The 16,352-nt window shown below is 48.7% G+C and overlaps 1 protein-coding gene across 1 annotated transcript; it reads left to right on the top strand.

Annotated features, from left to right (window-relative positions):
* The first annotated feature begins 1,067 nt into the window (after positions 1-1,067).
* Positions 1,068-4,672, top strand: LOC146753037 (uncharacterized). The gene is made up of 4 exons (XM_085531119.1): positions 1,068-1,745; positions 2,418-2,495; positions 2,918-3,182; positions 3,891-4,672. Exons 1-3 carry the CDS (start codon positions 1,655-1,657, stop codon positions 3,100-3,102), a joined length of 354 nt encoding a protein of 117 aa, XP_085387245.1. The 5' UTR covers positions 1,068-1,654; the 3' UTR covers positions 3,103-3,182; positions 3,891-4,672.
* Positions 4,673-16,352: the final 11,680 nt, after the last annotated feature.

Here is a 16,352-nt window from a genome sequence, read left to right as displayed (position 1 = left end):
TGGGAGCCATAGTGGTGAGGCTGGTCTCTTTTCAGTAGTGCTTGGGGACAGGACTAGGGGTAATGGGATGAAAGTACAGCATAGGAATTTCCGCACGAATGTGCGGAAGAACTTCTTTACCAGTGAGGGTGACGGAGCACTGGAACAGGCTGCCCAGGGAGGTGGTGGAGTCTCCTTCTCTGGAGCTATTCAAGACCCGCCTGGACGCCGAGCTGTGCAACATGGTGTAGGGAGCCTGCTTTGGCAGGGGGGTTGGACTCGATGATCTCTAGAGGTCCCTTCCAACCCCTACAATTCTGTGATTCTGTGATTCTGTGATTCTGTGAAGTCACCTCACCACCCAGGCAGGACCGCTGAAATCAGTGGGGTGCACCTCTCCTGTCCAGGAACCCGAAAGAGGTGATAATAATCCCAGGCCAGCAATTGTAGTATTGATATGATGATTTTATTCAAAGTCTTTGTTAAACAAAGAGGGAAGGAAGGGAGGGGTGCGCTGGGGGGGGGAATGGGAGGGGTGGAGGAGGGTTGATGTCAGACTGTGAAATCAATTTTTTTAATCTTAATTCTGCTTCAGAAACAACATCTGATTCCCACGCTCTCTGCTTGGTATTTTGTCTTTTGATGCAAACACGTAAGCCCCATTGGTGCCTGGTTCAGCAGTTCAGCTTCCTTTGCGCCCTTTGCCTGGTTGTAGGGAAGGTGGCAGGCTCTGATTCAATGATGGTGTTGTATGGACACAGTATTTATCGCCATGTATCCAAAGGTGCAACAGTTTCTGGAAACCCAGGTGGGATCCTATAGGTGATGGTTCTCTCACCACCAAGCATCCAGTTGCCAGCAGTGGGTGAGTTCACTGGGACTTTGGGGATGGGAGGTGCCAACTAGCAAGCCTTCAATATCTGCTACTAAAATCAGACTTGGAAGCACGTTACACGTGGGAAATACACTTGGTGCAGGAAAGGGGATTTCCTTAGCCATCAAAAAAAGATGAAACTGCAGATCTATCAACAAAAATGTAAGCACGTGACACTTGACTTGGCGGGTCTGTGGGAAGGTCAGCTTCTCCGTGTTTGTATTTCAGCCATCATCCTCCACACTGGAGAGGATTTATCTGCTTGGCTTGCTTAATTGCAGCACGTTTCACACGCGTGGATAACCTGTGCATATTGCGTCACTACCCCTGTGGCCTGAGGTGTTGCACCAGGCTGGAAATAATGCCTTCTTGGGGTTGTTGAAGCTCTGCAAAAGTTTGCCAAGCAAAGTTGTGGATGCTCCATCCCTGGAGGTGTTCAAGGCCAGGCTGGATGGAGCTCTGGGCAGCAAGACTCTGTGGGTGGCATCTCTGCCCGAGGCAGTGGGGCTGGGGTTCTGAGTTCTTCACTGTCCCTTGCAAGCCAAGCCATTCTATGATTCTGCATTTCTATGATGTAAGCACCAGCCCCACACAGCCCTGGTGCAGTGCATCACAAGAGCAGCAGCCTGCGGGGAGCCACCGCCCGGAATCACAGAGATGTGAGGTCACAATGCCCCATCCTATGACTGTGCTGAGCTGCGTCATGAGCTCACAAGGCCTGGCTGCAGGCTTGGCTCAGTGCGACACTCACTGTGGCTGCAGCGGTGGTGTTGGAAGCGTGGTGCAAGTGTGGGGGCGGCCATGGACCCTGCCCGCCTTGTCCTCTTCCTCCTATTGGTGGCCATGAGTTTTCAGGAGAGCTGTGCTGCTCCGTGGCGAGCACGGGGAGCAGGTGAGTGGGTAGAGATGGGACCCAAACTGAGCAGCGCTGGGAGCAAGAAGTCAGGCTGTGTCCCCACGGCCCTGTAGTACACTTGCCTGGGGCCTGCCTTCCATGGGGGTGTTGCTGGGTAGGGGGTGATGGGCAGCACTGCAGGAGCCGGGCAAGAGCCCGTGGCTGCGTTGCTCCCCAGGGCTGGCTCCAGCCATGCCAGGCTGTAGCTCTGCTAATTGCTGGCTGCAGCACAGCCTTCGTCCTGGGAGATGCCCGGGGAGAGTTCAGAAGAGGCGTGCTGGGCGTGCATGAGCATTTCTGCTTCAGGCTCATGGCACTCCCCAGTTTCCAAGCCAGAGCCCCAGTCCACAGCCCAGGGGAAGAGACAGGTGTGCTTTCCTCCAGTGCCTCAGTGTGACCTTGCTGTCCATCAGAGGCCTCCCAGTAAGAAAGCCCTGGGGGGCTGCATCTTCTTCCACGTAATCTGTGAGAGATGTGGCACGTGGCCCGGAGAGAGCACTGCATACGCTGCCAGGTGCCACCCTACGGGCCATCCCGTCCACCCTGCAACTTTGGAAATCATGACCTGAGTTATTCTCCCATGCCCCACATCCAGTTACTGAGGGAGAAGGAGATCACACCATATAGTGCATATAAGTGGGAACTTATCTCATCTGTTCTTGATTCTAGATGATGAGCTTCGTGCTCCCTTTCCGGATGCTCCTTTGGATCCGGACTTCATGCCTGTGCCTGGGGGACAACCCAGGGGTAAGTTGTGAGTGTCTGTTTCCTTGGAGGCTGAAACGTTCATGCTCTCATGGTTTACCTGGGTGCAATTTTACTGGAGATCCTCTCCAGGTCTTCCAAGCCTGTTTGTGCCCGGAAGGGTTTGCACAGATGAGCCATGAGTATTTTTTCTCTCAGAGAGCTGCCACGTTTCAGTGGGAAGGTTACCGCTGCCCCTCTGCAGCTGAGGGAGCCCAGACCTTTGTATTTGGGCTGTGGCATTCCCCAACCACCGCCAGACCCTACAGGTCACTCAGGGAAAAGGAGGCCCCCACATGTGCCGGAAGCTCTCCTCACCTGTGTCTGATCACACTTGTGTCTGCAGGCCCTGTCCCCTGTACGCTCTGCTACTCAGTTGATGCTGTAGTGTGTGACTAAAACTTTTCATGGGTCTTTGGTTGCAGAAGTGCCCCCAGTGTGGGCCTTGCCCGGTCATCGGTTTCCTCCTGTGCTGGAGCCCAGCTGGAATCCCAGCAGTGAGTACTCTGTCTTCACTGACTTGGCTGACTCGCCGCTGATCTTCAGATCTTCATGCACACGATATTTAACTTCATACATTCTGTTAAGGTCCAGAAAGGGAAGAGGATGAATCCACACGAGGAAAATACTCTCAGGGCTCATCCCGTCTCCTGAAGCGACTGCTGAAGGAAATGGAGAAGGCAGAGCGTGGTGGGTATACTTCAGTCTGTTCACTGTGGGACCTGGGAAGCTGAGGTGTGATATACAGGTGTGGGCAGGCTGTAGCCTGCACAGCAGGAAGGGATGGGTCAGAGCCATGCTGCAGCCGTGTTCCATGTATCACCTTGCAGGTGCTGTCAAGCACCAGAGCTGGTCTGCTGCCAGATGGTCTGCATCCAGCCAAGACCCAGAGGCAGCTGCTCCCCCAGCACAACCATTACTTGTCAGAGCTGCTTTGTGCAGTCATTCGCACCCAGATGGCAGCAAGTGGCAAAGTGGCAAGCGCTGTGCTTCTGTTCATCCAAAGCCCTCCGTGCAGCTGAGCAAGTTCAAGGCAGGAGGAGCATCCCGAGCAGGGTTGGCTGCCTTTGCTAATGCTGGAAATGAGGTGGAGATGCTAATTCTGAAGGCTTGGACTGTGTGTTAGAGCTTGGATTTCAGCCTGCAGCTACCTGGCTGTGACGGGCTGGTGACAGCACAGTATGTGAGGGCCTTGCACAGGAGCTGATTCCTCAAGAGGTGTGAGGGAGTCAGCATTGTCCAATAGCTGGGAGGGCCCAAATGCCCTTGGGTAACAGAGGGGCTCACAGTGTACTTGGGGGGGGGGCTGGACTTTACCTGAGCTCGGGATTGGAGAAGCTCAGTTTTTGATGAGGGCACGTGACATCCCAATCCTACTGCCCTGCTTTCTTTCTAAAGGAACGGACCAACAAAGTGAGAGGGACGCACTCCAGGAAGGTGGATATCCCACACTGCCGGTCCCGGATGCACTCCAGGAAGGTGGATATCCCATACTGCCAGTCCCGGATGCGATGCAGGAAGGCGGATATCCCATACTGCCCGTCCCGGACAGAGGAATACAGGCAGCACCAACTGGCATGCCAGGTAATTTCTGTCCTATGATCATACGGTGTCACGAACCAGAGTCACTGCGTGCCTGCAGGCTCTTGCTGCCAGCTCTTGCACACCAGGTCAGCAGCCAGACCTGAGCGTGTGAGCATAGAGCACATGTAAAAGAAGCCAGGGGTGGCTCTCTGAAAATGGCTGGCCTTCGTGGGGTGTGGAGAGTTGTTCCAGCAATGTGCCAGGGAAGGTACTTGCAGACCTCTGTGACCCTGCTCAGCTCCCACCGCTCCCAGATCGCAGAGTTTGCCCTTTTGGAACGAAGCCACCTGAGGGTGATGAGCAGGGTCTTGCGTGGTAGGAGCCTGCAGGAGTGTTTCTCCCCTGGGCTGGCTCTGGCTGTGCCCTGTGCTGGCTGAAGCCTGACCTTCAGCCTGGGGGGCGTCCCACAGGGGGAGCTCAGGACATGCATGCCGGGAAAAGCGTGAGGGATTCTGCTCTGTAGCTCTCCCCACGGACCAAGCCCAGACCCCAGAGTACAGCCCCAGCTCTCGGCCCAGAGGAGGACACGGGTAGTGCCTGTGCAGCCTCTCCATACCCAACGAGAGGTGGAAGCAATCATTCTTGTCCTCCGGTGCTTCGGCACCAGAGACGGAGGCACCCACTGACAAAATGACCTCTTGGGTCCATGAAGCACACTGAGAGATTATCTGTAGCGCAGCTGAAGGTAACGTGGGACATTGTCTCATTTTTTCCAGGGATGAACACAGGCAAAAGCACAGAGGCTGCTGCTGACACATCTGTGCGGAAGCGCCACATTCCGGTGACGGTCTCAGCGATGCTGCTGCCTGCGCTGGTGCTGGCCGTTGGTTTTGGGATATGGGTGCTCAAAGACTACCTGTGAGTTGGCCTTTCCCCAGAACACCTTATTGCTGCATTTGGCAATGAAGCATTTGTGGTGCCAGGATCCTGGATGGCCAAATCAGCCGCTGGCAGTACACTGCCAGGACTTAGGTTGCAAAGTCTTTCAAGTTTCCCCTTATTTCCTGTCACTGAGTAGTGCTTTCTGAAACTCATTCTCACAGAGCACACAAGAGGGAAAAGAGAGCAGCAGAAGCAGCAGATGGAGCTGGGGAAGGCAACGAGACAGACTCTGACCCAGTCAAACAAGAATCTCCGTAATAGCTCCAGTCCGTTCCATTCTGCCATTGAAGAGGCCCGAAGTCTTCAAGGTCATCTGGAAGACCAGGAGCTTGAACTGAAAGCCATGAAAGAGATCCTTGGGAACAGTCCTGAGTGCTGCCTTCTGTCAGAGGATGGCCCTGAATGTGAGAGCAGAGCTTTTGTCCTTCATCCTGCATTCTCCAGGACAGGTATCACCAGCAGTTTGAAGATTCTTAGCTCGACACAGCTACATTCCTGTTGAGGGTCCTAATGAGGACCCAGAAAACGAGCTTCCTCTGACTGCCGGACAAAACGTAATGTCTTTGGAGATGTGGGTGAGAATGGCTGGTTTCAGGGAGAGCTGACAGATGGCACAAGAGGACTGGTCCCTTCCAATTTGATTGCGGAGCTTTCAGATGATGAACTGGATACACCTGGAGATCCTGTCAGAATTCCTGCATTGCTCCATCTGCAAGACTACCATTGCTCCACTCAATGGAACAACTCGATGTTGAGCAGAATGTGGTTGAGCTCCTTCGGGAACTCTCTGAGGCGACTGACAGCGGAACTGCATAGCTTTATTGTATATTAAAAATAACCAAACAACTGTCCCCTCCCTCTCCCTTCCCCTCGCACCCCTCCCCCCCCTCCCCCCCCCCCCCAAAAAAAAAAACAAAAAAAAAGACAAAAAAAAAACCCAAAAACCCTAAAAAAACAACAAAAAACAACCCACCCCCAATAAAACAAAAAACCAAAACCAATTAAAATCTCAACGCTGTTCTTTTTCTGGGATACACTGAGGTGATGCTTCTTCTAGCTTAGACTTTGCAATGAGTTTGTGTCACGGAGTTCTCTCTAGAGCTCACTCGGTGACAGTGGGAACAAACCCAGGGAGAAAAGGAACAAAGAACCTCCCCTCTCTAACAGCGCGGTGCGGCGCGGCCGAGAGGGGAAGGGAAGTAAGATTGCGAGTGGGTCTAGGAGGGAAAAAATGAAAAAAAACCAACGATCTGAGAATGAACAGCAGTTTAACGAACCCAGTGACACTAAACAAGAACGATGTTGCAGAACGGCGGGAGAAAAGCAGACGACCACACCTGTCATTGACATGATCAGCGAATCTCGTTTATTCCTTGGCTGCGTGTACCTTTATAATACGGATAATTAGCTCATACATATTGCAAAAGTGGAGCTCATCATTGGTTCCCAATTACATACCATCCCCGAGTATCTTAACAGCTTGTTGTTATCATCCTGAAAGATACTCCCTTGCTGAGTTCCCAGAACCATGGCTAGTTTCTAACCATCACAGGGCATCCTGATGTTCTCACTGTCCTTGCAGGTGTTATGGCTGCTTGATTAACCACACCGTGTTTACGACCCTTCTCAGATAACTAGCTGTAAAAAACACCCTCTACAGGACCCCACAGATTACCTTCAGAATTCAACAGTTAGTTCTGTTTCCTTTCTGAGTGCATAACAACCTGAGCACATGAATTGAATGACGTGGCTTGTTAGTCTGGTACAAACTCTGCTGTACACTGGAACTTGGTCCATTTGTAAGCAGGACTTTGTCCATCTCTGCAGGACAGCAGAAATCCCTTTGTGCTAATCATGATGCCAAGAAGCAGAATGCAGCAAATGGCAGATGATCCAACTGCTTCAGGTGTTCATTGCCTTAAAACTGCGAATAGTTTTGGACTGAGAGTTTGTAAGCAGAACGGAGCTCTTAAAGCTGTCAGAGATTATTTCTGCACTGTTCAATTCTATCTGCATAACATACACAGGATCTCAGAACTGCGTTGCTTGAACTGGTGGAACTTGTTGAAGTGAACTGGGATGAGCAAGTTTTAGAACTTAGTCAGAGTGCTGTAAAAAATGGATAATCTCATGAGTATTAAGGTACAGGATTGCTATTTCTGCACTGAATTTGTTTTTATTTTACATGGCTGTGATCTGAAAGTTGCTTGAAACGCAGGCACCTAGGCACTGTTGTGTAACTGAATTTCACACATGATAGGTCCTGAAATATCCTGGAATCTAAAACTCTGACTTCTTTTAAGTCTGCTGCTTGAGTATAATCAGGGTCATAGTGTCTGTGTGCAGTGTTTCTTTCCCTGCAATGCTCCACATCATTTCATTTTGGGAATATTGAAGGAAATGGACTATATGCCATAACTGTTGTTAGAACAAAGTATGTCTGGTGTGATCTTATGCATAGGTTCTGTAACTGCTCTTCACAGCTCAGGTGTTTGACCTTCCTTTTTGGTGAAGTGATGAAATACTGCTGGTTTCTATTTGTGCTTCTAGACACCTTGAAGCTCTTAGGAAGAGAACAATTGTCTCCAGTTCTTTTCAATGATATCAGTAACAGCTCGAGTGTTGCTGCCCACTAGGTAGACCCAAAGAAGCAGATTACAGTGAAACAACACACGAGCTGGACCTGCACGAGGATCACTTGCAAGACAGTGGCTCTGTTGCTTGAAGCCTATTTGCTTCTTCCTGCCGCCACTCTATTACCAAATATCAACAACCTCTTTCATGATTCAACTTGCAAACGTTTGACACTAACCCTTGTGTTTCTATGCCTTCCTAGGTGATTCGAGCCCTTGTCAACCCCAGAGATCCAAACCAAGTAGTGATGTGCAGTGTGTTTCCATCAATGGAGAGTTCTTATTAAGCACGAATCGCTGCAATTCGGATGACAGCCTTCCACATGGTAACAGTGATGGACACAAGGGGCTCATCCACGTTCATGCTCTCATATCTCCTGGCTCTGCTGAAGATGCTGACCTGAGCCTGCCAGACACAGCAGTCGCCTGCCTGGATTGTGACCCAGCGCCTTTGCAGTGCTGCCCATCCCAAGCACAGCCCGAGTGCCCCAGCAGCAGCACCACCATGCAGGAGCAGGTCAGCATCAGTGAGGTGAAGCTGAGCATCTTGGGTGGGGACTTAGAGTCAGGCTGCCAGTCCCAGGCACCAGGCAGCAGCACAAGCTCTGAGCCACTCTCATCTTGACAAGAGGAGTCCCATCTTCACCCTTGACCTCTCAAGCCCTCCTGTCTTTTATTGAATAAAGTCACTCTCATGCTCAGTCATCGCCTTGACTGCATTCTGAGCCTTCATTCACAGGGATTGGGATGAATGCAACAAACAGCAAGGCAGCTCAGCTTGCAATGCTATGGCTGTGGGGTTCGTGCAGGCAGAGCTCTGGGTTCCCATTTTGCCTGGCTTTGGGATGTCTGCAGCAAGATCTCTACCATTTTGTATGGGAGCAAATAATCTCTAGCATCCAGGTTGCTGCTCATGATAATCCCAGTCTTCCTGGCTGTCGCTTTGTGATACTTTTCAAAGCCTTTTGATACTCTTTGATGCCTTGGCTGCTCCCTAACACCTCTGTCCTCCTGCCATGTTGACTCACGTCTCCCACTTTTAAGCTGGCTTTGCAGATCATCTCCAGCCCTGTCATCATCACGCTGCAGCAGGAGGTGCTCACCTGGCCCAGTGTCTGGCAGTACTGCTTGTTCTGCAGATGAGCAGCTGCCTCCTCATCTCTTCAGCTACAGTAGTTTTTCTCAGGGCAGTTAGATGCAGTCATGCTGCTCTGGATTTGGTGTGTTAAATCCATGCTGCATGGCAGCAGTCAGTGCAATACAAAGGTGTTCTGTGTGCCACAGCATTTCTCCAGGGGCTGCCAAAGGTAGAAGCACAACACAGCACCATCCTTCTGACAGTAATGTCTGTGAGTGTTAGACATGTGAGCACTGCATCATCCCCAGCGTGTCAGTGCTTTTCCACACCAACCTGACTCTCACACTCTGCACTGAATGTAACTCTGCTCTTGTGGAGACAAATGCTTTCTGTCACATCCTCCATCCCTGCAACCATTTGCCGGTAGGCAGCTCTTGCAGAAGAATCAAGCAGCAGAACCTTTTGCTCACCCTACAGCATGCAAATGCTATGAAAGCAGAAATAACCTGGCGTGCTCTGGGTCTGCAAGGCTGCACAGATGGGAGAGGTAGATTCTGTTTTTGCAGTGGAGGTTTCCAGTATTTTCAGTACATAGTGTAGGCCCTAACTGAATGTATAACCCTCTTGTAAAACAGCTGTATAAGTAGTTTTTGCACCAAGAAAGTTGCTGAACAGAGTTAAGTTCAGACTGGGGGCATTCTGACATGGGGAGAATTGAGACAAGCACAAGATAAATACACAGGGTGGGTAGAGCCCAGCACAGGACAGAATGAATGTACTGACTTTTGGAAACATTGCCCTTCTCTGTCCGCAGAAAAGTACAAGGCAGACCTAAAAACAAGAGGTTGGTAATTGACCTTATATGGAAATGAATCCTAGCAACAGTCTTGAGGAGTCTGTGAGCCTGTGATGCTCAACCAATGAGAGCCATGAGAGCATCACCTGCATTGGGTTTAGGGCATAGAACAGAATTGATTTCACTGACTGGTGTGCAATTTCTCCCTGGCCAATAGGGGATGTGCGCGCAGTATTGCAATAATGAATAAGCACTGCTGCTATTGCTTTGCCTAACTAGAAATCTTTGACTTTGAGAGTTTCTCACACAAGGGGAGAGGGTAAGAAAGTAAAGAGGCACAGAAAACGAAGGAAAACTGCTCTCCTTTATCTTATCTATAAAAATTGATACGATGCTCTTGTGCACTTTTTTTTAATTTTATTTTTAATTTTTTGCCAATGTCAGTTAGATAGTTTTAAAATATCCACACACCAAAATCTGACTACCAAGTAAATGTAATGAAAATGAAATGAAGGTGAGTTAGCGGAAAGCACAAGGCCATATTATATTAGGCTCTAGCAAATTTACAGGCAGTCACTGCACGAAGAGGTAGATCGGAGTTGCACATTATATGATTCCCACAAAGATTAAGGAAATCTGAAGCTTTCAATATATTTTTTTTTAATTCTTTTTTCATTTCATTTTTATACTCCTGACCCAGACCCCAACCCTCACAGGAGCTGTAAAGATAACAGCAATAACCCGCAATGTAACTCTAATCCTAACCCTTACCCTGATTCTAAAATCGTCCCTAACTCCAAATGCAACAACAAAATGATGCTAGAAGTTTGTAGCAAAAGGAAACTTTACCCTGATCATAATCCAAAAAACAATCATTAAGGTAACAATAATCTTTACCTTAAAAGTAATATTAATCAGAGCCCAGATGATGCCTGCATCCAATCAGAAGCATGCTTTGCATTATTTAAGAGTTGTATTTTTTCCAATGAACTCTCTCTATTATCACGTTTATAAAGTAACAGAGTCTGTTCTTTTTCTCCTGACACTGTGCCTTACTCCTGACATCCATGAAAATGACCCAGATAGGGCACCATCAAAGTAATGCTAATAGTAATGTCAATCCTAAGGGTATCTCTAGCCTCAGTGTTAATGGGACGCTAACAACAATCCCAACAGCCTTAAACATTCTGGTGGTGTGAAAGAGGTGCTGCCTTGCACATGCTGGGCAGTCCCATTGCCTGTTAAATGCAGGCGGCAGCGTAGAAACATGATGCCCGTGGTCAGAATGCCCTGTGGCAGATCCTGGCACCGGAGAACTGACCGGAGAACCATGAGAGAACTGACAACAAATCACTCGACATCAGAACCGACCCAGTGGTTATTTACAAGCCTTGGGTGACCCAGACAGGATCTCAGAGTGGTGAATGTAGGTACAGAAGTTGTTACTACTCTGTTTTCTTCTAAAAGCTGCTCAGCTGCTTTGCGTTTCAGACCATCCCTGGCTTCACTGTGTGCATCTGTCCAATTGATACCAGGTGTATTTTTTTCATCTCAGTAGTTGGGGGGTGGGGAGGAGGGGAAATGGACATCAATTCAATTACTCATTTATTTATTGACAGAGATTCACGTTTGCTACGTTTGGAGAAGTTTTTATTTGTTTGCTGTGGTTTGTTTTTTTCTTTTTTTCTTTTTTTTTCCCCCTTCCCTCCTCTTCCATCTTTGTGTTCTTCCCCTATAATCAAAAGAGAACGGATCCCCAGGGTCTGTCCCGCAGACGTTCTTTCCGTGGTCTCTGCTGCCACCTGCTGGCCAATACATGGAACTGCCACTGTTGGGCGTTTGGTGCCGCAGGAAGCACAACGCAGATCTGAGTTCTGACCGGTCTACGCAGCAAATCCGCCAATCTTTATTGTGATAAGCCCTCCACATGGCATTGCGCACGCACTCGAACACGCAGCAGGCACAGATTTCTCCTAACTCCGTGAGGAGCAGGCAAGCAGAACAACTGAGCGCACCACTGCTTGTGATTGGGCCACCCACATCATAGAGATGTGTGTTAGATCTTTTACCCACCCCTGGACTGGCCTTGTTGTTTAACGATAACCTCTGAAATCTGAGTTACTGGTTCTACCACCTGTAGTGTAGAATAGGTAGCCAATAAATGCTTTTCAACTGTGATGTATCTTTATTCTGCTCCATGCCAAACCTGTGACCAAAACCTCATAGGGGTTCACAAAGAACCCTGCCAGAGCCCCCATCCAGACCCTTCTTGAGTTACATTCACATCTAGTTTGGCTGAAAAGGTTGGACTATAAATACTCAGTGCTTGGGCCTGTTTAACAGATATTTTTTCCTGATTATGCTGTCCATCGATCTTTTTAAACTGAACTCCTGCTCTAATCTGGTCTTTAAACATATGTTGTCTCAAGACCCTAATGGGTCCAGACTGGATTACCTTAGGGGCTGGACGCCTAAGTCATGGCAGCAGATGGTTCTCTGACCTTTCCACCACCATTCAGAGCCTGCATCTGGCCGTAGGCACTCTTGTCTCCCCATCAATTGGGCAGCCTGTTGTATTACAGCACCTGAGGGCCACTGGGGGGTTCAGTATGGATAACATAGACCCATACTGATGTAAAGGTGATGGCTGTAGGATGAGATCCCTCGTTCCTGATGAAAAATTTATTGACTGGGCTCTCAAAATCATCTTCATAGATTGCCTCTTTCATGCCTAATTCTCTAATATAATTTTGTTAGTCCTCCATAGAGGACCACAGGCTGATATTTAATGGTATGCCATTCTTATTTGGCCATGTTATATGACACACAGCCATAAATCATTCACTGATCAAATGGCTATCCTCATTATGTTGGACAGAGCATACAGTCTTTGCCTGAGGGCAGGGTGAGTAGTAATGGATGTCAGTTTTGAAATTTCCAGTCCATTCACCACAGCACTTTCTGCCTCCATGTCCCATAACCAGAGCAGCTATGCTGGCATGCTCTCTTGGTTTCTGTCTAAACCACTGTACTATATCCATCAGTTCAGCTGCTGTATTATGGGCAGCAGGGTTTGGGGGGTTGGACACTGGTCAGGGCACTCCCACCAACCTATCCTGCATTTTTTTTTTCATTTTTTGGTTACAATCAGTCAGATCTCAAATAGATCTAGTCCAAATGGAACCTCAAAATCTGACCTTTTAGTGCCTTCATTTACAGAGTCCATTTTATACAGATTCCCTTGTACAGGGTCCCCATGGTCTTCCAGAGAGTTGTTCCTGATCTTCCATAGGAGAATGATTGAATTAGGTTTTTTCCCCATCAAAACTGCCACCTGTCTTTCCAGTTTTTCAACACTGTCATTCAATAGCTGATTTGCATCAGCCTGAGCCTCTTCAGTTATGTTCAGACAGTTCAAGGCCATCAGCAGTGGCCATGCCACCATGAACGCAGCTCACTCTCATTCTCAAGTTGTAACTATGTCTTTGCTAAGACCATGGAAATACTCAGTCAGGTGGGCCAGGGACTCATGGACCCTCCCTCCGTCCCACACAGGGCCCCATTTTTCAGTGACAGAAGCAATGCTGCATTTTGAGGATCCTAGGAATCCCAGGACATGCCCTGACAAAAGGTCATTCAAAGGGGTAGTCTTTCCCCATCCAAACCACCCCATGATATTCAAAGAATCACAGAATTGTAGGGGTTGGAAGGGACCTCCAGAGACCATTGAGTCCAACCCCCCTGCCAAAGCAGGTTCCCTACACCACGTTGCACAGCTCGGCATCCAGGCAGGTCTTGAATATCTCCAGAGAAGGAGATTCCACAACCACCCTGGGCAGCCTGTTCCAGTGCTCTGTCACTCTCACCATAAAGAAGTTATTGCACACATTAGTGCAGAATTTCCTATGGTCCAGTTTCTGTCTGTTTCCCCTTGTCCCTCCTCCACACAATGCTGAAAAGAGTCTGGCCTCACCACTTTGCCCCCCACACCTCAAATATTTATAGACCTGGATCATGTCCCCTCTCAGCCTTCTTTTCTCAAGGCTAAACAGACCCAGTTTGCTTAGTCTCTCCTCATAGGTGAGATGCTCCAGGCCCTTCACCATCTTTGTGGCCCTCCACTGGACTCTTTCTAAGAGATCCCTGTCTTTTTTGTACTGGGGAGCCCAGAACTGAACACAATATTCCAGATGAGGCCTCACCAGGGCAGAGTAGAGGGGGAGGATCACCTCCTTCGACCTGCTGGACACGCTCTTTTTAATACACCCCAGTATGCCATTGGCTTTTTTGGCTACAAGGGCACACTGCTGGCTCATGGTTAATCTGTCGTCCACCAGGACGCCCAGGTCCCTCTCAGCAGAGCTCCTCTCCAGCAGCTCTTCCCCCAGCCTGTACTGGTGCATGCAATTATTTCTACCCAGGTGCAAGACTCTACACTTGCTTTTGTTAAACCTCATCTGGTTTCTTACTGCCCAGCTCTCCAGCCTGTCCAGGTCTCGCTGAATGGCAGCACAGCCTTCAGGCGTGTCAGCCAATCCTCCCAACTTCGTGTCTTCAGCAAACTTGCTGAGGGTGGTCATTGATGAAGATGTTGAACAAGACCGGACCCAGCACAGACCCCTGGGGGACGCCGCTAGTTACAGCCCTGCAGCCAGACACTGCACAGCCAACGACAACCCTCTGCACTCTGCCAGTCAGCCAATTCTCGACCCACTTCACTGTCCACTCACCTATCCCATACTTCCTCAGCTTTGTTATAAGTACGTCATGGGAGACTGTATCAGTTATAGAGGTTATAGAGTTCAATTCCTGTAGTCAATTTGGCGGCCCAGGTGGGACCAGCTCTGTTCGCTGCAGGACCAGCTGAGAGGGAGACACTTTTGGCGCACCCTGAGATTTCTCTGAAGGACTCCCTTCCTCACCTGATCACTGCAGGGACAGACAAGGACCACCCGTAGGTGGACCAGGTATGTGTATGGTAAGTGGAGCCCATATGTCTTGAGGAGACATCCTACACAGTTTACAGCCATACGTGCTGCTCCCAGGGAGGTGAGCTCATGGCTTTGGTTGCCAGCTGGGGTAGGAAGACTCCTTGGGTGAGTTCCTATGAAAGGGAACTGTATGTCATATGAATGGAAACAAGAACAAATACTCTCTCCCAGGTGGTTGGCAATAGGAGGGACCTAGGTTGGTCTCTCCTACGGGTATGGGATATAGTGGATAGCCTGTCAAATGGTAGCCTGGGTTCTCCAAGTTGTAATCATGGGGCTTATAGGTTGTACGTTCAATATTATCATCTGCTTTAAGTGTTTGGTACCGTGTGTCAAGCCGACTCTGGGAAAAACATTAACGTTTGCAACTGGTCGACCAGAGTATGAGTGTTATTAAGATTCCAGCTAGAAAACGTTGTCAGCATTGTGTAGTATGAATAAACCATGGTTTTTGATCTAAATGTCAGAGTGAGTGTGGTGTGAGTGAGACACAGAACAGCTGCAGGGTGAGTGCCGAGTCCCGATCCATGTTTCCTTCCTCCTGTGAGGGAAATGGCCGGACACGGACAAAGTGAAAGACTGTGTTGTTTGTCCACTCATATGTACTTTCTGCTTATATGTAAGAAGACGGGAGTTTGTACTCTGTAGATTAATAAGATGGTCCTGAGGAGAGGTGTACATTCCACCCGACCAATGAGTGTCAACCCATTTATGTAATACTATGTACTGCTTGCGAGGAAGTGTGTGAGGGAGGTGGTTCAATCAGTGCTGGTTCTGTGGCACAGTGTTTATAGCTGAAGAATACAGACTGTATTAAGGGAGTTTATGTGAACTGAAGAACTGTACTGTTTGACAAACTGTTTTGATAGTATAAGAAAGTGTAATTGTTAATGATATATGAAAGTGTACTTGAGGGAATGTGGAAGTGTATCTGAGCATACAAATAGAGGAAGCATTTACAGAGGAAAAATGGTTAAAGCGAGTTTACCTGCACTGACATGAGAGCAACACCCTGCACCGCTGCCCTGTGAGCTGAGCAGAGAAGAGTGGAGACACAGTCCCCTTGTATCAGGTAGTGTTATTCTGCTTACCAAATGAATGAGTTCACTACAGAAGAGGCAAATCTTCCCCTCTGCTCCATCTGTGGCATACTCTGGAGTTCAAGGCATTGCAAAGCTATGGCACATCTACTTTCTTTCAATGATGACACCTTAGTGTGCTCTGGGCTCTCATTTCAATTGCATCTAAAGAAGTCTAGGGTCATACCAGCTGACAGGAAGCTGGCAAATGTTGTCTCCTTGTAAGGAAGAGCAAGAAAGATGACATGGGCAATTATGGACCTGTCAGTCCAGAGCCTGGTAAAATTATGGAGAAAATGATGGTGGGAGTTATGGAAAAACAGCTGAAGGACAATTCTGTCATTGGTCGCAGCCAACACAAGTTTGTGAGGCGAAGGTCCTGTTTAATTTAAGCTCATTCTGTGACACAGTTATCCGTTTAGTTGACCAAGGGAAGCCAGTTGATGTAATCCTTGAGGATTTCAGTGGAGATTTTGATACTGTTTCTCACAACCTTCTGGACAGAATGTTCTGCATATGGCTAGACAGAAACACAATGTGGTGGGTGAGCAGTTGGCCAGTAGGTCAGTCCCAAAGGATTATAGTCAGTGGGTTCCATTGGGCTGGTAGATGGTCACTGTCGGGGTCCCCAGGGTTCCATTTGGGGGCCACTTTCCTTTCATGTTTATGCAGATGACTTGAATGCAGGACTAGAAGATGTTCTGAGCAAGTTTGCTGATGAGACCAGATGAGGAGGTGCTGTTGCCTCCACTGAGGGTGGAGAGGACTTGCAGAGAGATGTGGACAAGTCAGAGAAGTGGGTACCAGTTGGTACTAA

This window comes from Coturnix japonica, unplaced genomic scaffold, assembly GCF_054131305.1.
Source record: "Coturnix japonica strain WE unplaced genomic scaffold, WE-NBRP24 Scf040, whole genome shotgun sequence".
Lineage (NCBI taxonomy): Eukaryota > Metazoa > Chordata > Aves > Galliformes > Phasianidae > Coturnix > Coturnix japonica.
Note: the sequence above shows the minus strand (reverse complement) of the source record. Positions and strands in the feature narration are given on the sequence as shown.